The sequence below is a fragment of the Coregonus clupeaformis genome, chromosome 24 (assembly GCF_020615455.1).
Source record: "Coregonus clupeaformis isolate EN_2021a chromosome 24, ASM2061545v1, whole genome shotgun sequence".
Classification (NCBI taxonomy): Eukaryota; Metazoa; Chordata; class Actinopteri; order Salmoniformes; family Salmonidae; genus Coregonus; species Coregonus clupeaformis.
In genome coordinates, this window is record NC_059215.1 from 8,963,269 (window position 1) to 8,986,306 (window position 23,038).

The 23,038-nt window shown below is 40.8% G+C and overlaps 1 protein-coding gene across 4 annotated transcripts in view; it reads left to right on the forward strand.

Annotated features, from left to right (window-relative positions):
* Nucleotides 1-261: 261 nt before the first annotated feature.
* The window catches only part of LOC121538500 (calmodulin-binding transcription activator 1-like), a 543,809-nt gene continuing 521,032 nt past the window's right edge, over nt 262-23,038 (forward strand). For all 4 annotated transcript variants that reach the window (XM_045207028.1, XM_045207029.1, XM_045207030.1 and 1 more), the window contains exons 1-2: nt 262-323; nt 9,593-9,694. In XM_045207028.1, the coding sequence (XP_045062963.1) occupies nt 299-323; nt 9,593-9,694 (127 nt within the window). In that variant the 5' untranslated portion in view covers nt 262-298. The remainder of the gene's footprint in view (nt 324-9,592; nt 9,695-23,038) is intronic.

Below are 23,038 nucleotides of genomic sequence, written 5' to 3' on the forward strand. Positions count from 1 at the left end.
GACCACTAATTCTTAGTCCATTCCAAAACCGATTGGCAGATTTCTGTTCGAGGTGTCCTTAAATAATACCTTTTGGCCAATGACGTGTTCTGGTAGTTGCATTGGATGGGTATTTTTCTTGATGTCACTTGTTATTCCAGAGTTTCACTGTCAGTCATTGCCACACAACCAATGGTAAGTTTGCATTGGCTGGACTCGCTGCTGCTCCTCGAGTCCCTCCTCGTGCTGTCCTCGCCGCGTGCACGCGCGTGGTACCCACGGTCGTGAGGAGGAGGAGGATGTTGCGCGCGAAGGGGAAATGGCTGCCGAAAACAAGCCGGAAGGTAAGAGAGATATAATGGGATTAATTTACCAGTATGACAACTATGTGATATACAATATTATAAAGTCAGACTATGGTGACATACATGATGAGAGACGTGGAGTTTTTAAAAGAATCGCACTCTTATATTTCTTCCGAAATACTAGGCAGCTAAACGTGGAGACAACATTACCTAGCCAGCTAATATCAGCTAGCTTTCTAGCCAGTAATGCCCATCATAGCCTACACATGATAAGAACAAGGAGACAAAATAGCCAGCATGATCAAAGAACCGAATTGAAGAATCGTATTTTATTCTAGATTCAGTTCAGTGAAGCAGCAAGCTAAGTAGTTTACAACCAAGCTAAGTTAATGACAACATGTCATTGCCATCGACCAACTTCTCTTATATTTATCCAGCTTTGAAAATTTTGTTTTTATTATATAAATGCAAGCAAGCTATTACATAGGCTATTTGACATTGCACAGCTCTAAGTTAACATCCTATGTATCAAACGTTGGATTGTAGTTTAGTTTCTTTCAAATGCATTTCAGCCATCCTGTGACCATGTCTGGTTACAAAAATGCTTGCTTGCAAGTCCTGGACAATTTTTATTTATTTACTCGACCAGTCCACCCGTTCGTTGGTTGAGGCTCCTGTACTACTCTAATTTCAAGTGGGATTTTGAATGGTGTCGATGTTACAGAGACCATCATATTATATTATTGCTCAGTTAAAAGTGGTCTTATAATAATTTCGATGTTTGATATAGCTATCAAATATATTTTAAAGCTAGGATGTTGTACCATACACAGCTTTGGAATTGAATGCCACCAGATGTGTTTAAATAAAAAAATGAAGAGTAAGATTCTAAAGAGCGTTTTTATTTTCTCTTAGCCAAAAAGTGTAGTTTATCTTTCTTTATAAGGCATCATCTTCAAATAAATTTTTTACGTTCTAGTCTATTGAATATTTCAAGCTCATTTGGGTTGAAATGTGCATCTGGTCAGGATCCGTATATTGATTTGAATATGTCATTTGAGTTAGAGATTAATACTTGAGTATTAGTTAAAAGTCGAAACTACAGAGGACAAGTACATAGCACATTGTCGCTCTAAAGATCAGGACCTTTGCATGAGACAGAAATGCATGCACTTGTATGAAATGGTTACATTTGACACTATTCATTTTTGAAGTTTGAGTATGACTAAAGTATATTAACCTGTATTAACTTTATTTTATTTTTTATATCAATGTTTGTGATTAGTATAACTATTTGAAGAGTTTCATTCCAAAATGCTATGTATCCATTTTCAGCAATGTTGGTAAATGAGCTTTTATTGTTTATAGAACTTATGAAAGAGATTAATGTGTTTTTTCACCATCTAATGATGGCATGGGGTTGTTCAATGACAGACATGTATTTGGTTTAAATCTATCACTTGACAGTTTCATTTCAGAGAGAAAAATAATCATGTTTTATTGCAAAACGCTATATATCACCCTTTACTCTCAGATAAATAACTAGTACTGATACATTTTGTGACATGTCAAATGTGACAAATAACTACATCTTTAATAAAGAACAGTACAATTTATACATTTGAGACATCAATATATGTAAAAATAAATAAAAATGAATCAATACAGTAATATGAGATATTTTGACATTTGAGTGATTTAGCAGATGCCCTTATCCAGAGCAACTTACAGTTAGTACAACCACATATCACAGTCCAATATACAGGATTAGAGCATTCCATTCCAGCTAAACAATGGATATATAGCATTTTTCAACAAAACAATTTTAATATACATCTAAAATCTATGAATAAAAAATACGCGAACAGTAATATTTTACACACAAATGAAGGTAAGCAATCATTTCTGATGAAAAAACACAAATGTGAAAAATGTGTGGATATAGCATTTTGGAACGAAACTCTTCATTTGTAGGCTACTGTAACATTAATAATAACATGTGAAAATACAATCTAGTGGACAGCCTGTTTAGTCGTATACAATATAGACTTATAGTACATGCATTTGAACTTCAGATTTGCATGGTTTTCATTAATGTTAGAGTTGTTCTGCGTCAATTTTTTTTAACCATGCAATCAACCTTGCTGCGTTTAGCCTATGATGCTCTTCATATTGTTTTCAAATACATTAAGTTGTATTGTTCATATGTAACCAGGTGGTGGCGACAAAGAGCGAGCTCATATTTTCTAATTACATTTACATTTTAGTCATTTAGCAGACGCTCTTATCCAGAGCGACTTACAGTTAGTGAGTGCATACATTTTCATACTGGCCCCCCGTGAGAAATGAACCCACAACCCTGGTGTTGCAAGCGCCATGCTCTACCAACTGAGCTACTATGTATTCCAGGAATCACTGGAATACATAGATAGAGTGCCTAAAACAGACATACAATAATTAATGTTCTGAAATGTCCCATATTGACACACTACTGCAGAGGTAACTGTTGACGTCAAGAAAATTAAGGGAGTGTTTTAAGTCAGGGTGGTCTTTGTTGCATCAGTAGTGAAGACAATAGTTGACATCCTCTACTTTCTATTTGTGTGTGTGTCACAGCTTGAGCCTCCTCCAATGTAAAATAAAAGAATATAAACACATTTATGATCTAGGTTATACAATAAAGATAACACTGTTGGTGAATGTGTTCCTATACTCTAGTGTATGACCACAGTAACAAAGATGAGAGAGCTGAACTCTCCCGAGTGGCGCAGTGGTCTAAGGCACTAAGGCACTGCATCACAGTGCTAGCTGTGCCACTAGAGATCCTGGTTTGAATCCAGGCTCTGTCGTAGCCGGCTGCGACCGGGAGACCCATGGTGCGGCGCACAATTGGTCCAGGGTAGGGGAGGGAATGGCCGGCAGGGATGTAGCTCAGTTGGTAGACCATGGTGTTTGCAACGCCAGGGTTGTAGGTTCGATTCCCACGGGGGGCCAGTATGAAAAAATAATGTATGCACTCACTAACTGTAAGTCGCTCTGGATAAAAGCGTCTGCTAAATGACTAAAATGTAAATGTAGGCTGAGCCTGTGATCTGATAGTGCCAACTTCTAAACAAAGCTCCACAGAGGGGTGGTATTGAGCTGTGGAAAGGATGACCATGCCAGGACATAGTTTACATTGATAGTGTAGTAGTAGGTCTAATGTATATGACACAATTAAAAAGGTAAGACACCTATCTCCGTAATAGTAATGACTTACTACTTTACAGTGGCATTTAGACCTAATGCATTACATTCTCACACACACAAGATGAATGTAACGTACAGACGGCTACCTTTGTTCATTTCTTTGCCACTCCATCACCAGGAGCTTTTACTGAAACTCCCATCGCTGAGCAGGTTGAGTTATTTTCGGTGTTCCTGTGAGGTTGGTCAGTGGAGGAGGAGGGGGAGGCTGGAGGCTGGAGGCTGGAGGAGGAGAGAGAGTGCTTCATACCTCCACATAAACACAATGTCCTCTCAGGCAATCTGGAGCATGGGAGCTTTTACATAGAATAGTCAGCCAGTCTTTATTTCTCCATCCAACATTCATTTAATATCAGTTATCCAATGATGTTTCTCGGAAAGGGAGAATATGAAATATAGTAGATTAGGCTATGCCTAGATAGGCTACTTCAAAATATCCTATTTCTATTATTTCAGAAGTGTTGCTACTGCACTACACTTCTCCTGCAGATACTCTCCAGCAATAGATAGTACAAGCCAGCCTCTACCTTAACCTTTTGTCCTTGAAGCACCTGGACTGTGGCAAGGTGGTGGGGGCTATAGGCTGTAGTTGTGATGTTTGGCAGGCCTCCTGATGGCACACATCCTGTGCTACTCATTTTTACATTTCAGTCATTTAGCAGACGCTCTTATCCAGAGCGACTTACAGTTAGTGAGTGCATACATTTTCATACTGGCCCCCCGTGGGAAACGAACCCACAACCCTGGCGTTGCAAGCACCATGCTCTACCAACTGAGCTACAGGGGACTTTTACAGGGGGACATGAGCCAGTCTCTCTCAGTGGTCTTCTGTGTACAGAGTAACACCATGAGTTATGCTACTTCTGACCCATCTAACTGATTGCTAGACCCTGGGGAATAGAGCTTTCCCTAACTCCTCCTAAGGAACAGTGGGTCTTGGACTACTTGTCACGGAGGGCATGGAAATGGCAGGTGTTGATGTGCCTTTTGAATGAAGATAATTTCAGTCAAGTGACACATCCTACCTCCTCAATTTAGTCTTTAGAGTAAACTTCTGACACATTTGAATCATTCAGGACTTGAGAGTGATGGTCATTAAGCTGTAATGGGTGAGAACTGGACAGAGGCAAGGCCAGATACATTTCTTCTCATATACACACTTAACTTAGGCTACTCTAAGTAGACAGAATGCCATTTATCTCTTCTGTAGCCTATATCTGGTTCAGGAAACTTTAAGCAAGTTATTAGTGCAATTTAATGTGGTTTTGACATGTTCACACTGAAAGAAGGTATCTTCCTCAAGAAAGAGAACATAAACTTGTATGTCAAAACCTGAATGCAGTCAATACATACTATAGCCATGTGAGTAAAAGAGGATATAATACACATTAAAAACATCAATGCTTTAGAAAACAAATGTAGTGTAGGCCTATTTATAATTGATGTCTGAGTTAGAAAGTTCACAGGCTGCAACAATAGAATAAAGCATCAGGAAATCACAGTCATTAACTTCAGTCAGTGCTGGCTGTAACCTAGTGTTTACATCGTCAAACAAGTGACCTTCTCCTCCTGATTTCAGACCAGTTCCTCCTTAGCCATTCCTTCCTCTAGTTCTGTGTGGAATCAACCAGGAATCAGGCTGGAGATTTGTCCTGCCTCTTAATTGAATTAGTGAGTTGTGGATGGATGGTAGTCTGCTCCCTCCGTGCTCCAGACTCTGGCTGACTCTGTCTGCTGAGACCTGGTATCATTCCTTTGGCTTGTCTGTCTCTAACAAGCCTTTACAAGCTGCCTCACTGTCACGTTCGCTTAAGGAGGAGGACCAATGCGCAGCGTTGAATGCGTACATATTATTTATTAAACAGATCACCCGATCAAAACAACGAACGAAACGTGAAGTCCTTCGATACACACAAACCAAAAGGAACAAGAAACCACAACACAAAGTGAAAAGACCGATAGTTAAATATGGCTCCCAATCAGAGACAACCAGCAGACACTCGTTGCCTCTGATTGGGAGTCACTCAGGCCAACATAGATATACAAAACATAGACTTACACACCCTGGCTCAACATAACATAGTCCCCAGAGCCAGGGCGTGATAGTACCCCCCCCCAAAGGCGCGGACTCCGGCCGCGCCAATCAACCACAACAGGGGAGGGACCGGGTGGGCACTCCGCCTCGGCGGCGGATCCGGCTCCGGACATGACCCAGGCACGGGTTGTGCTGGACTGACGACGCACACCCCTGGCTTGATGCGTGGAGGAGGAACGGGCCGGACCGGGCTGACGGGCGCACCCCCTGACTTGGTGCGGGGAGCAGGAATGAGCCGGACCGGGCTGACGACGCGCACCACTGACCTTGTGCGGGGAGCTTGGATGGGCCGGACTGGGCTGGCGACGCGCACCACAGACTTGGTGCGGAGAGCAGGAACGGGCCGTGCCAGACTGACGACGCACACCACTGGCTTGGTGCGGGAAGCTTGGATGGGCCGGACTGGGCTGGCGACGCGCACCACCGACTTGGTACGGAGAGCAGGAACGGGCCGGACAGGGCTGACGACGCGCACCACAGGCTCGGTGCGAGAGGCAGGAACAGGCCGAACCGTACTGGGGACACACGCCACTGGCCCTATGCAGGGATCAGGAACGGGCCGGACCGGACTGGTAATACACCCCAGTACCTCTCGCCGTGCCTCCACACTTTCCCTCTCCTCTGTGACCAGTGGCCCCCTTAACCTGGCGGCCTCCTCTGCACACCCGCTGGACCGCTCCATCGCGGCCTCCGGCTGCCCCGTCGTCCACGTCGTGAGCCCCCCCCTAAAAATTTTCTGGGGTTCTCTCCTCCCCGTGGACCAGGCCTCCCTAGCTCTCGCCAGACTCTCGATCCATTGCTTCATAGACCAGCCTCTCTCCTCTTCACTTAGCGTGGCCCAGCCGAAACTCCTACTCCCCTGATCCCAGGTCCTTCCTCTCTCCTCTTCACGCTGCTTGGTCCATTTTTGGTGGTTTCTTCTGTCACGTTCGCTTAAGGAGGAGGACCAATGCGCAGCGTTGAATGCGTACATATTATTTATTAAACAGATCACCCGATCAAAACAACGAACGAAACGTGAAGTCCTTCGATACACACAAACCAAAAGGAACAAGAAACCACAACACAAAGTGAAAAGACCGATAGTTAAATATGGCTCCCAATCAGAGACAACCAGCAGACACTCGTTGCCTCTGATTGGGAGTCACTCAGGCCAACATAGATATACAAAACATAGACTTACACACCCTGGCTCAACATAACATAGTCCCCAGAGCCAGGGCGTGACACTCACAAGGCCCTCTCTGATTGATCACATTGATTCATCCAGCTTACTACTGATATGATCTGGACCAATATCGACCTGAATCAAACCCAGCCAGGCCTACAATGAGCCTGATTGCTGGCCTCTTCACTTGTCATTAGGGAGCATTCCCAGAATATAACAAATGGAACTGTTCATTCTCACCAAGAGATGCATTATTCAGCAGCATAGAAAAAAATCCTAAATAGAATAGATAAAGAAGCATGTAGGCCTAAGCCAACGAGCAAGCTAAATGCCTGGCACTGCAGAAGTCCGAATCAATTAGGCAGGATTTTCTGATACACATCTTTTGTTTTCAACTGCTAATTTAGATCTCTGGTTTATTCTACATATTTGCCTATTAAACCACGATACAATGATTTATATTTTGTTTGATGTTATAAATAAGATGTCTGTATTGTACAGGTGCAGCTCAATAAATTAGAATATTGTGGAAAAGTAATTTCAATAATTCAATTGACAAAGTGAAACTCATAGATATCATGGATTAATTACACAAAAAGTGAAATAGTTCAAGCCTGTATTTGTTTTAATCTTGATGATTACGGCTTACAGCTCATGAAAACCCCAAATTCAGTATCTCAGAAAATTAGAATATTGTGAAAAAGTTCAATATTGTAGACTCAAGGTGTCACACTCTAATCAGCTAACTAACTCAAAACACCTGCAAAGGTTTCCTGAGCCTTTAAATGGTCTCTCAGTCCAGTTCAGTAGGCTTCACAATCATGGGGAAGACTGCTGACTTGACAGTTGTGCAGAAGACAGTCATCAACACCCTCCACAAGGAGGGAAAGCCTCAAAAGATCATTGCTGAAGAAGCTGGCTGTTCACAGAGTGCTGTATCCAAGCATATTCATGGAAAGTCGAGTGGAAGGAAGAAGTGTGGTAGGAAAAGGTGCACAGGGATAACCGGCAGGAGTCAGTGCATCAAGAGCCACCACGCACAGACGTATCCAGGAAATGGGCTACAACTGTCGCATTCCTCGTGTCAAGCCACTCCTGAACCAGAGGCAACGTCAGAAGCGTCTTACCTGGGCTAAGAAGAAAAATAACTGGTCTGTCGCTCAGTGGTCCAAAGTCCTCTTTTCAGATGAAAGTACATTTTGCATTTCATTTGGCAATCAAGGTCCCAGAGTCTGGAGGAAGAGTGGAGAGGCACAGAATCCACGTTGCTTGAAGTCCAGTATGAAGTTTCCACAGTCAGTGATGATTTGGGGAGCCATGTCATCTTCTGGTGTTGGTCCACTGTGTTTCATCAAGTCCAAAGTCAACTCAGCCGTCTACCAGGAAATGTTAGAGCACTTCATGCTTCCTTCTGCTGACAAGCTTTTATGGAGATGCTGATTTCATTTTCCAGCAGGACTTGGCACCTGCCCACACTGCCAAAGGTACCAATACATGGTTCAATGACCATGGGATTACTGTGCTTGATTGGCCAGCAAACTCGCCTGATCTGAACCCCATAGAGAATTGATGGGGTATTGTCAAGAGGAAGATGAGAGACACGAGACCCAACAATGCAGACGAGCTGAAGGCCGCTATGTAAGCAACCTGGGCTTCCATAACACCCACAGGCTGATCGACTCCATGCCACGCCGCATAGATGCAGTGATTCATGCAAAAGGAGCCCCAACCAAGTACTGACTGCATGTACAAGAACATACTTTTCAGAAGGCTGACATGTCTGTATTACATTTCATTTTTTCACTGGTCTTATGTCATATTCTAATTTTCTGAGATACTGAATTTGGGGTTTTCATGAGCTGTAAGCCGTAATCATCAAGATTAAAACAAATACAGGCTTGAACTATTTCACTTTTTGTGTAATTAATCCATAATATATATGAGTTTCACTTTGTCAATTGAATTATTTCCACAATATTCTAATTTATTGAGCTGCACCTGTATGCTAGGCTGTGGCCTGTCAGAACTGTTTGAAAAGAGGATCTCTAAGATCAATGAGATGTAAAATAAAGTATGCCAGACTCCGTGACAGTGGAAGTGTCAGCCTTGAACGCTCAACAGAACAGTGACATAACCTAACCTATAAAGAACTAGGCCTCCTCAAGGAACAGTTACTGAGAATCTGCATACTTTCCCGACTTATATCGTTTTTTTCTAACTGTCTGAAAGTTTCAACTGTGCACCATATATCAATACAATCTCTTCACTTGTCAGTAGATGTGCCTCATAATGGAAATATTATGGGGTGTATAAACTTGCTTATTGGAGCTTAGGTTCACCAGTTGCTCTTTGTCAATAGCCAGAATAGGCTATAGGCTACTGTATATCTGTGGATGACTATTTTGCTGAAACATGTTGCCTTACACCTAAGCAGTGATACCCTAGCACCTGGCCATTTCACTGTTTTTTTGGGGGGGGGGAAAATATGATAAGTCATGTAACTGTTGATTCACCAGCCAAGGGTCTAGGTTAAGCCAAGGTCAGGGTTAGGAGTAGCAATAGCTAGCCTCTGTTGTGTGTTTACCACCTCTGTCTGATGAACAGCTCATGCCTTAGTTGCATTATTGTGGGGTTGGTTTCTAATGTGTTGTTTGCACTCAGCCATTCTTACTGTCCAGTGTCTGTCTGTCAATGTGTTTGCATGAGGGAAACAGTGCTGCACTGGGCTATTGTAAGCAGCTGGGAGAATACCCTACTTCTTTTCCTCGATTTTCTCTACTCTCTTTTTGCCTCCTGAAGGACTGAAGAAAATTCGTAATCCGGATCGAATGTACAGATCAGCTGTGTGTTATGCCGGCCATGCTCCTCCTAAGAGTATCAGTGATGACACAGAGATGAACAGTAAGAGAGTGTTATTAATACTGCATCCCCCCGTGGCACTGTGTTCTGCTCCAAGAGCCCACTATAGCTGGCACATCTATTATTCATTCATTGATTCATTTATTTACCTCTTGATTTTCATCCCCCCCTTCCTTTCCTCTCCTCTTCCTCCTTTCTTCCTCTGGGTGTTCCTCCTGGACCGGAGAGGAGCTCGCTGCTCTGTTGATGGAAGTGTCTGCTTTCAATAGCAGAAGAGTTGTCGTTAACTAAGAGTGATTGATTCAGGTTGAGACCAGGAGATCAGGAGCAGGAGAGAGAAGGAAGTCTGCTAGAACACTTACTGTATGTTTCTGACTGTAAAACTCTCCTATCCATTTAACTGAATGAGGATTCCTCCATTCATCTGAATGACGAATGCACTGGGATAAGATTAGGCCTGACAATGAGAAATGCACAGGGAGAAGCCTGCTATGCTAGATGTGTTTTTATTGCCCTGATAAGTTGCATAATTTCTGTTTTAACATCTAGCCTAATCAAGAGAAGCCTTGAACATTCCGTTAATGAAAAGATTGCCATGCATGCTTTAGCGCCATACAGAAGTTTGTGTCTCTGTGAAAGTGACTTCATGCTTAATGAACACCGCAGCTTCCTCTACAGTTCCTCCACTGCCAAAGGCTCTGTTGATCTAGGTAATTAAGTGTGTTCATGTTTGGAGTAATGTTTTGAAAAGAGAGTCTTCATCGTTACGCTGTTGTCCTTAATGTTGCTTTAGCTGCTTTAAAGCTCAGTGTTTTTACTCAACACAGAGTTGGTTTGTGTTGTAGTCTGTGATTCTTAATGATAGGGATTCGGGACATTGTTGATTGACTAACACATCACCCCTCTTGTGTAGCCTAGCGGTTAAGAGCATTGGGCCAGTAACTGAAAGGTTGCTGGTTTGACTCCCTGAGCCGTCTAGGTGAAAAATCTGTTGACGTGCACTTGAGCAAGGCACGTAACCCTAATTGCGCCTGTAAGTCGCTCAGGATAAGAGCGTCTACTAAAATGTAAAAACAATGTGTGACTAGTCTATGTCTTCTTGGGAGGGTTTTCTCTAGGCTTGCGCTCCCTTCATGCTGGTGCTCTTTATTATGTCATCCTATTCCCATGTCAGACGGCCTAGTTAATGTGCTCTCTGGCTGGCTGGCTGGCTGGAGGTTTCTGTACCACCAGGATATTGTAACGCTACTCTGAGCAGCCCAGGGCATGGCAGGTAAACCAGTGATCTGAGTAACTGTGGGAGTAGTTATGATCAGGATAAAGGGCTGTAGTGTGGCTGCGTCCTTCACTGGCTGACTGTGTGTGTGTGTGTGTGTGTGTGTGTACGCACCACAAGCCCTCACCTCTGCTCTCCTTGAGACGGGATGTTCATGGATGTGTGAGCATGGTGAGGGTTGAAACACATAAAGAGACGTTTTCAGTTTGTTGCAGGCAGTTAACCGTCCGTGTGCATGTTTGTTGAACTTCCCATTTAATATATTTTGCAGCTCTTTGACTTAGCCTTGCTTAGCCTCCTCAATTATGAATTTATGAATTAAGCAACACCATAGTAGACTCAAGTCTTACTACAGCAAGTAGACTAACACTGTTATATACATAATATAGACTAATTACGATAATTGGTTGCCCAATACCCAGTATTCCACAAAAAGCTCCCCCTCTTTTCCCCCCATCAAGAGTCACCAGACCGTAAGAAAGATGCCCTTATTATTACTGCCAGGGAAACATGACGCCGCTACTTTAATTTGCCTTCTGTAGTAGTAAACCCCAGGCTCAAGTTTCCCCCCTAGCAGTGGCCTAATCAAGCATTGTGTTGACTTTTCAGAAGTGTGGGGCCGACTCTGCCTCTCTGATCATTAATATTTGAAGAGATTGTGCTAATCAAGTAGAGGTCCAGTGCAATCAAAGCCTTGTTAAGCCAGATGCAAAAATCAGTGAGATCTTAAATAATACTAGAGTTTGGTAGAGGTCTGGATATTGGCATCATATTATAAAGTTGAACTGAGTGAAGAAGAGGTCCATATAGCAATAGCCTCCTATGTTTTTCTATAGGCTATTTCCTGTGAAATAGAGGCTAGTTATTAAGATGGACATTTAAAATGACCTTTTTGATGCAAATCATATGCTGTGTCACGATTAGCTCATTCTGGAGGTGGAACTCAAGTGCGTTATTTGTCATCAGAAATGGTTGTTTGTTTAATGGCAACAACACATAACACACGTTAACCCCCCTCCCTCTACCTTCCCCTCCATGACTCCCTCCCTCCTCCCATATGCCTCATAACAGCTCACCCAGATTGATTGCTTTTGATTGACAGCATGTTAGTAACCCGCCACCGCATCTTGTCTGACAAATGCCTTCTTGCTCTGGTTTTGATTCAATCACAGTGTTTTTATTTCTGTCCTAATAACTGTTTTTAGTGTGGCGCCAGCCACTGAGGAGGGGGACAGTGTTTGTGGACGGACAGACAGTGGGTCTTGAGGATTAGGGGTGTTTTGCTCCACATGATTGAGGTTCTTAAGGGATGTGTCTCTGTCTGCGCAGAGATGGAAGTCTGGGTTAGAAAAGTATTGAGTCCACTTTGTCACGCTATTCACTGACGTGATCCCTCTGTCTGGTTCTGTAATTCATATGGATCGGGTAACAATGACCCTGTAAATGTACCAGACACACTAATTGTATAGCCAACTATTCTGTTGGTTGTGTCATTTGTTTCAGATGCTTGAACGGGCCCTCATGTAGAGTCTACTGAGTGCAGAATAATGCATGGCAGAATTGCATGTTATAGAAAAATGGTTGCATGGCTGTGTGCTTGATTACCTTTCGTGCATGGCTGCTTAATGCCTTAAATATTGTAATTTACTGTTGTTTAACATTTTCTTTGTTTATCTGATTGGAGTTATTTTTCTGTTATATACAGTCATGGCCAAAATTGTTGGCACCCCTGAAATTTTTCCAGAAAATGAAGTATTTCTCACAGAAAAGTATTGAAATTACACATGTTTTGCTATGCACATGTTTATTTCCTTTGTGTGTATTGGAATAACACAAAAAAAAACAGGAAAAAAGCAAATTTGACATAATTTCACACAAAACTAAAAAAATGGGCCGGACAAAGTTATTGGCACCCTTTCAAAATTGTGGATAAATAAGTTTGTTCCAAGCATGTGATGCTCCTTTAAACTCACCTGGGGCAAGTAACAGGTGTGGGCAATCTAAAAATCACACCTGAAAGCAGATAAAAAGGAGAGAAGTTGACTCAGTCTTTGCATTGTGTTTCTGTGTGTGCCACACTAAGCATGGAGAACAGAAAGAGGAAAAGAGAACTGTCTGAGGACTTGAGAACCAAAATTGTGGAAAAATATCAACAATCTCAAGGTTACAAGTCCATCTCCAGAGATCTAGATGTTCCTTTGTCCACAGTGCGCAACATGATCAAGAAGTTTGCAACCCATGGCACTGTAGCTAATCTCCCTGGACGTGGACGGAAGAGAAAAAATTGATGAAAGGTTGCAACGCAGGATAGTCCGGATGGTGGATAAGCAGCCCCAAACAAGTTCCAAAGAAATTCAAGCTGTCCTGCAGGCTCAGGGTGCATCAGTGTCAGCGCGAACTATACGTCGAAATTTGAATGAAATGAAACGCTATGGCAGGAGACCCAGGAGGACCCCACTGCTGACACAGAGACATAAAAAAGCAAGACTACAGTTTGCCAAAATGTACATGAGTAAGCCAAATTCCTTCTGGGAGAACGTCTTATGGACAGATGAGACCAAGATAGAGCTTTTTGGTAAAGCACATCGTTCTACTGTTTACCGAAAATGTAATGAAGCCTTCAAAGAAAAGAACACAGTACCTACAGTCAAATATGGTGGAGGTTCAAAGATGTTTTGGGGTTGTTTTGCTGCCTCTGGCACTGGGTGCCTTGACTGTGTGCAAGGCATCATGAAATCTGAGGATTACCAAAGGATTTTGGGTCGCAATGTAGGGCCCAGTGTCAGAAAGCTGGGTTTGCGTCCGAGATCATGGGTCTTCCAGCAGGACAATGACCCCAAACATACTTCAAAAAGCACCCAGAAATGGATGGCAACAAAGCGCTGGAGAGTTCTGAAGTGGCCAGCAATGAGTCCAGATCTTAATCCCATTGAACACCTGTGGAGAGATCTTAAAATTGCTGTTGGGAAAAGGCACCCATCCAATATGAGAGACCTGGAGCAGTTTGCAAAAGAAGAGTGGTCCAAAATTCCGGGTGAGAGGTGTAAGAAGCTTATTGATGGTTATAGGAAGCGACTGATTTCAGTTATTTTTTCCAAAGGGTGTGCAACTAAATATTAAGTTAAGGGTGCCAATCATTTTGTCCGGCCCATTTTTTGAGTTTTGTGTGAAATTATGTCAAATTTGCTTTTTTCCTGTTTTTTTTGTGTTATTCCAATACACACAAAGGAAATAAACATGTGCATAGCAAAACATGTGTAATTTCAATACTTTTCTATGAGAAATACTTCATTTTCTGGAAAAATTTCAGGGGTGCCAACAATTTTGGCCATGACTGTATAGAGGACTGTTTATTCATGTCTGTGATGTCTGTCACTAAAGACAGAGGCTAGCTAGACTAAGCCTAGGCCTACATTGCAAAGTGAATACTGGGCTGTTGTGGACTTTTTTGCATTTCAGCCTAGTTCTTTAGAAAGTAAGGCCTAAAAGTTTTGAACCTATGTAGATCTTCATGAGTACTTTACTAAATAGCCTAGACACTATGCACAGCCAACAATGGTTTGCTGAATGAGCCAAGGTACCATGACACTAGCTCACTATTTCCTCACAATATGGGCAGCACTGGGCACAGATTAAAAGGAAAAACTGTCACTCTCGGAACGCACTGAGACAGAGATGGAGGAGAGAGGGTTTTGCGTTGAGGGCCAGGGTATTGATTAAAGATTTGTTTTTGTCAGCCTTTCCAGCCTTATGACCCACGCTCTCGTCTCCAGGGTGGGGCCGGAGCAAGCTAGCATGACAGATACCCTTCAATTCCCCCAACTGTTCGCTGCTTCACAGGCAGGATCAGTGATAATCCAAAGATCAGCACAGAGAAATATATTTTTCGGGTCCGTTTGACTGAGGGTGTTGTAACTCATGAACAGACACATTTTACCCTCCCCAGTCCCTACTACAAAGGAATAGAAATAGCCTACAGTGTTGGTCAGTGGTACTCCTCAAAAACAGGCCCTGTAGCAGGCAGTAAACAGGAGGTTTTATAGGCATCTTCCTAGTGATGGGGGAAAAATAGATACAGTTACATATCGCAATATTATTTTGGGCCGATATTATATTGATATTTGACTCCAAGTATCGATTTGTACTTAATATTTTTTTGCTACTGAACAGCGTCAGCTAGCGCTAGTCGGCTGTACCTGCGCCAAAACTCTGATATTTTTCATCCTATAGCTTGTTTTCTATCTTCTTTTTAAATAGTGAGCCAACATGTTTTCAGCACTTTTCTCTGCACCAGACATATAGTGAGCAATATGTTTGGAACATCAAATCGCAACAAAATTGCAATATCGAATCGCAATGCATATAAAGTCGTGAGAATTGCAATACATATGGTATCGTCACCTAAGTATCGTGATAATATTGTATCGCAAGGCAATTCCCAGCTCTACCTCTTCCTGGCCTAAGCAGCTGATGAGATGGGTGGTAGGCAGGTAGGCCCTAGGTAAACTTTCTCTTGGACAACTCCCCATAGAGACTCTCTCCCTTCCTTCATCAACACCAGGGCAGTAATTGGCTGCCCCCCAGCCCAGCCAAGCCTTGCTCAGCCCAACTCAGCACCTTCTGATTAACAAGCTCTTGTTTCAGCATGTGTTGCACTTTAGTGTTCTACAACCAATTGTTTGTTGTTCTTTTTTCAGCCAGAAGGGATAGGTAATAATAATCACACCTGCATAACATCTGACGAACATTCATCTGATTTGCATAACAGGACCATTGTTTCTCGCATCATTGTTTCTCATAATGATGCAATTCTGAAAGGTGGTGAAAACATTTTTTTCTCCATATTTTTAACCGATGTGTGTATATTGAGGGCTACCCTATTTATGTAATCTTGCACACAATTAACTCAGTAGGCTTATTCGTTTGTACATGAGCATTCCTTAATCTGAGAGTATTAGCGACTAAAATCCTCAGTCAATACGGACTGGCAGGTATGTCGATAGATAAGCGCCTTACTCATCATTTTTGGCTTAGAAAGTCATCCGAGGGTCATCTTAGATCTTAGACTATTTTAGTTACATTTCCAATTGTTGTTCCAACTTGTGAGTTCTGTTTGTTATAAAACATGCATTCTGATAGATCTTACATCATAGATGAAAATGTGTTAGCTATAAGGGACTTGATTAGGCCAATAGAAGTGCTGCTTACCCAATGGTGCAGCATTTTTTATTTTATTTTATTTTAGCCAACGTCAATGGCGACAGCTAGTCTTACTGGGGTCCGACACGTAACAAAAAAGACATTACAGACAAAATACTTTAAAATGTACACTACCAGTCAAAAGTTTGGACACACCTACTCATTCAAGGGTTTTTCTTTATTTTTACTATTTTTTACATTGTAGAATAATAGTGAAGACATCAAAACAAATCCAAATATATTTTATATTTGAGATTATTCAAATAGCCACCCTTTGCCTTGATGACAGCTTTGCACACACACTTTTTTTTTTTTGGGGGGGGGGCTTTAATATTGCAGATAGATTGTAACTTCCATCAATGAAATTGTCTATATACAGTGGGGGAAAAAAGTATTTAGTCAGCCACCAATTGTGCAAGTTCTCCCACTTAAAAAGATGAGAGAGGCCTGTAATTTTCATCATACGTACACGTCAACTATGACAGACAAAATGAGCATATTTTTTCCAGAAAATCACATTGTAGGATTTTTAATGAATTTATTTGCAAATTATGGTGGAAAATAAGTATTTGGTCAATAACAAAAGTTTCTCAATACTTTGTTCTATACCCTTTGTTGGCAATGACACAGGTCAAACGTTTTCTGTAAGTCTTCACAAGGTTTTCACACACTGTTGCTGGTATTTTGGCCCATTCCTCCATGCAGATCTCCTCTACAGTGATGTTTTGGGGCTGTCGCTGGGCAACACGGACTTTCAACTCCCTCTAAAGATTTTCTATGGGGTTGAGATCTGGAGACTGGCTAGGCCACTCCAGGACCTTGAAATGCTTCTTACGAAGCCACTCCTTCGTTGCCCGGGCGGTGTGTTTGGGATCATTGTCATGCTGAAAGACCCAGCCACGTTTCATCTTCAATGCCCTTGCTGATGGAAGGAGGTTTTCACTCAAAATCTCACGATACATGGCCCCATTCATTCTTTCCTTTACACGGATCAGTCGTCCTGGTCCCTTTGCAGAAAAAGCATGATGTTTCCACCCCCATGCTTCACAGTAGGTATGGTGTTCTTTGGATGCAACTCAGCATTCTTTGTCCTCCAAACACGACGAGTTGAGTTTTTACCAAAAAGTTCTATTTTGGTTTCATCTGACCATATGACATTCTCCCAATCCTCTTCTGGATCATCCAAATGCACTCTAGCAAACTTCAGATGGGCCTGGACATGTACTGGCTTAAGCAGGGGGACACGTCTGGCACTGCAGGATTTGAGTCCTTGGCGGCGTAGTGTGTTACTGATGGTAGGCTTTGTTACTTTGGTCCCAGCTCTCTGCAGGTCATTCACTAGGTCCCCCCGTGTGGTTCTGGGATTTTTGCTCACCGTTCTTGTGATCATTTTGACCCCACGGGGTGAGATCTTGCGTGGAGCCCCAGATCGAGGGAGATTATCAGTGGTCTTGTATGTCTTCCATTTCCTAATAATTGCTCCCACAGTTGATTTCTTCAAACCAAGCTGCTTACCTATTGCAGATTCAGTCTTCCCAGCCTGGTGCAGGTCTACAATTTTTTGACAGGTTTCTACAACCTTTGACAGCTCTTTGGTCTTGGCCATAGTGGAGTTTGGAGTGTGACTGTTTGAGGTTGTGGACAGGTGTCTTTTATACTGATAACAAGTTCAGACAGGTGCCATTAATACAGGTAACGAGTGGAGGACAGAGGAGCCTCTTAAAGAAGAAGTTACAGGTCTGTGAGAGCCAGAAATCTTGCTTGTTTGTAGGTGACCAAATACTTATTTTCCACCATAATTTGCAAATAAATTCATTAAAAATCCTACAATGTGATTTTCTAAATACTTTTTCCCCCCACTGTACATACATACATACATACATACATACATACATACATACATACATACATACATACATACATATAAATACATATACATACATATATATACATATACATATCCTTTAAAAAAATATATTTCCCTTTATTGCTTTCCAACCCCACGACCCCTTCCTTAATAGGAGTAAACTTGTGAACAACAACACTTAGGCCTCTACTTCCAGCTTATACATACTATATACATTTTATGGACACAGTCAATTTTACAATAATCATATTTTGTTTGTTTTTACTCCTGAACTTCCTCTACCCTCAACCTCTCCGATCATTTTCATGATGTCCCATCCGGTTTGCTTCTATATGCCATATATTTTTAACTGTGCTCTTTCACAAAAGCTCTCAAACTATAACCTATATACTTATTATGGACACAGTATGCTTTACATTAGTTATCTTGTTGTTATTAGTTGTTGTTAGTTGTTATTAGTCCCATCCTTCAGCTCCATTCCACACCTCCCATCTATCTCTTAACACCATCCATATTGGATTTCTATTTGCCATATATTTTTCAACTGTACTGTGATGTTTCACAAAAGTTCCGAACCCTTCTATTCTCATTGTTTCTACAGATTGTAAATTGAAATTAAACATTTTTGCTAAAAGTATTATTATATTATTGATCGATTGACTATGACTTTTCAGATCACCCAGTAGTGCTATCTGCAGGGTTAGCTCCAGGTAAATATTGCAATCCTTCAGCCATTCCTGGACCTGTGACCAAAAACAAGCCACAAATGGACAGTACCAAAACAAATGATCTAATTATTCCGTCTCTTCGCAGCAAAATCTGCAGAGCTGGGAAGATTGTATCCCCCATATAAATAACATTCTATTGGTAGCGAGAATTTTTTATAATAATTTAAATTGAAAAATTCTAAGTTTTGAATCCGGTGTTGTTTTGCGTATCAGTTCATAAACACTATGCCATGGAATCGGTACGTCAAAGATCTCTTCCCAACTATTTTGCAATCTATATGGGACGTCTGTCAATCCTTTGGTCCTTAAATGAAACTGGTATACTTTTTTATTTATAAAAATTTTCTTAAACCAATTATGTTCTTTAATGGAGGGCCGACAGACAAGTTCCTTACTTTTTCCCCCTTCCACTTTCCTCTTCCATTTTTACGGTAATGCTGCAAAAATTTGGTTGTAATTTTGGGTAGAGCAGACATTTCCATATGTTTTTGTTAGCTGCATGTGCGACATAACTCCACCAGTCCTACTTATGATATAATTTACGAAGATTATACCTTTATTTTTTATTTTAATCAAAAATATATTTTTTAAATCAATTCGTATATTTGAGTTTAACCACAATATTTGTTGCAGTATTTGTTCTGTCGTTTCTGAAGGATTAAATTGAAATTGCATCCAACTTTCTATGGCTTGTTTTAGAAATAGTGATATTTGGGAGATTATATCCTTTTCAAATAACTGAAAGTGAGAGGTTGTAATCTGAATAAAGGGAAAAAGGCCATTCTTGAACATGGAGTGAGACAATCTTACTAATTTGCTAGAAAACCAGTTCGGATTTAAGTATAACTTTTGTATGACTGAAGCTTTTAGTGATAGGTCTAATGCTTTAATATTTAATAATTGCTGTCCTCCGAATTCATATTCATTATATAAATAGGCCCGTTTAATTATGTCTGGCTTGCCGTTCCAAATAAAATGGAAAATTATTATCTCATATAATTTAAAAAACGGTTTGCTAGGCGTAGGCAAGACCATAAGCAAATAGGTAAACTGGGATAGTACTAAAGAGTTAATCAGGGTGATTTTTCCACAAATAGACAGGTATTTACCTTTCCATGGTAGCAAGATCTTATCAATTTTTGCTAACTTTCTATTAAAATGTATTGGCGTGAGATCATTTATTTCATTTGGGATATGTATTCCGAGTATATCCACATCACCATCCGACCATTTTATTGGTAAACTACATGGTAATGTAAATTTTTTTTATTTTTTAGTGATCCAATATGTAATATAGTGCATTTATCATAATTTGATTGTAATCCAGAGAGGTTAGAAAATGTATCTAGATCCTCTATGAGGCTGTGGAGGGATTAAAGTTGTGGATTTAAAATAAAACATGAATCATCAGCGTACAATGACACCTTTGTTTTTAAGCCCTGGATTTCTAATCCCTTGATATTATTGTTGGATCTGATTTTAATAGCTAACATTTCGATGGCCATAATAAATAGATATGCCAATAGTAGACAACCTTGTTTCACTCCTCTTGACAGTTTAAAACTTTCGGAGAAATATACATGATTTTAACCCATTTTATAAGAGATTCTCCAAAATTGAAATGCTCCAGGCATTTATATATAAACTCCAGTCGTACTTTATCAAATGCCTTTTCAAAGTCTGCTATGAATAGCAGGCCTGGTTTCCCAGATTTTTCATAGTGTTCTATTGTTTCCAGTACTTGTCTTATATTATTTCCAATGTATTGTCCATGTAATAAACCTGTCTGATTAGAATTAATAATTTCAGACAATACCTTTTTAATTCTATGCGCTATACATTTTGCTAGAATCTTTGCATCACAACACTGAAGTGTAAGGGGCCTCCAATTTTTTTAATGGACTGGATCTTTATATTTCCCACTTGTATCCTGTTTCAGTAATAATGAAATCAGACCTTCTTCTTGAGTGTCTGATAATCTACCATTTACATAGGAGTGGTTAAAACATGCTAATAATTGTCCTCTGAGTATATCAAAAAATGTTTTGGTATACGTCGACTGGTATGCCATCCAACCCTGGAGTTTTCCCGGATTTAAAGTCTGTAATTGCATCCAGAAGTTCCTCCTCTGTAATTTCACCTTCACATGAGTCTTACTGTATGGCTGTTAATTTTACATTATCCTCATAATGGATAATGAAGCTGGTTGAGAGAATGCTAAGAGTGTGCAAAGCTGTCATCAAGGCAAAGGGTGGCTATTTGAAGAATCTCAAATATAAAATATATTTTGATTTGTATAACACTTTTTTGGTTACTACATGATTCCATATGTGTTATTTCATAGTTCTGATGTCTTCACTATTCTTCTACAATGTAGAAAATAGTAAAAATAAAGAAAAACCCTGGAATGAGAAGGTCTGTCCAATCTTTTGACTGGTACTGTACATACATTTAAAAACATGAACATGTAGTGTGTGTGTGTGTGTGCATCTATCAGTTATGCATACATGTCAGTACATACACATAGCATGTAGGTCACATGGGGGAGAGGCGTTGTGCAGTGAGGTGTTGCTTTATTTGTTTTTTTAAACCAGGTTTGCTGTTCACGTTCGCTATATAAGATGGAAGGGAGTTTCATGCACTCATGGCTCTGTATAATACTGTACGTTTCCTTGAATAGACCATGTCTATTGCGTATTTCATTATAATTGAATCTGATGAACATTTAGGCCTATATGATAAACACTTAATTCCAGTGTTAGATTCCATTTATCCTTAGAGTAGATGAGAAATTTAAAAATACAAGTTTAAAAAGTGGTTAGGCCTATAAGACGGTTTTAAAAACAGTCACATAGTTTAAATTATTAACTGGAAAAAAACAGTGCGTTATCATGTATCGTATAGATATTACTGTTTACCCAATTAGCGCCCCTATTTTATTCATTTTATGATATGATTTTCCTTTTCTGTATAAACATTCACAAATACAATTTGTCTCTGACAATCTGTGGTTCAGCTGTAGATTAATCAGTGACTTTCAGAGTTTTGTCAAAGGTTTGTGTTGTGTGTCTGTCATCCAACCTATTCCCATGTGGAAGGCTGAGGCTCTCTATCACACCTACGTTATGTTGATTCCCTTCGTCTCACTGGCACAGTTGACAAACCTTTTATTTGTGTGCAAATTCTGAACTATCACTTTCAAACGAGCCCCTTCTCCTCCTCCATAGCTGTAGAAAAGCCTGCTGGAGAAAATGTGATGATCGCTGGAATAACATGTGAACAAATTGACGATGTGGGCTTAATAAACGGGAGAAAAGATACTTCAGTTTAGCATTTAAAGCAAGTTCTCCAAAGAGAGAGACAGCCTATAGCCTAATAACAGGAAGTGAAAGTAAGATAGTTTTAGGCGGAGAACATCCTCCTAAGGTGCATAAGTTAAGAGGTAGTCGTATGAAGTCTGACTGAACAAATCTGGTATATAGGGCCTAGACAGACAACCATTTAAAATCTGAAACGTAGGTCCAATATCTGAAACATTTTGGTCTTGAACAATAAGACCACTTGTTAATTGGGAAATTTAAGGTGAATCAAGTTCCTGTTCAGTTTAGAGCAGGGGTTCTCAAACCTTTATTTGGCCCACGACCCCATTTTGATATCTGAAAATTCTCGCGACCCCAACTACAGTGGGGGAAAAAAGTATTTAGTCAGCCACCAATTGTGCAAGTTCTCCCACTTAAAAAGATGAGAGAGGCCTGTAATTTTCATCATAGGTACACGTCAACTATGACAGACAAATTGAGAATTTTTTTTCCAGAAAATCACATTGTAGCATTTTTAATGAATTGATTTGCAAATTATGGTGGAAAATAAGTATTTGGTCACCTACAAACAAGCAAGATTTCTGGCTCTCACAGACCTGTAACTTCTTCTTTAAGAGGCTCCTCTGTCCTCCACTCGTTACCTGTATTAATGGCACCTGTTTGAACTTGTTATCAGTATAAAAGACACCTGTCCACAACCTCAAACAGTCACACTCCAAACTCCACTATGGCCAAGACCAAAGAGCTGTTAAAGGACACCAGAAACAAAATTGTAGACCTGCACCAGGCTGGGAAGACTGAATCTGCAATAGGTAAGCAGCTTGGTTTGAAGAAATCAACTGTGGGAGCAATTATTAGGAAATGGAAGACATACAAGACCACTGATAATCTCCCTCGATCTGGGGCTCCACGCAAGATCTCACCCCGTGGGGTCAAAATGATCACAAGAACGGTGAGCAAAAATCCCAGAACCACACGGGGGGGACCTAGTGAATG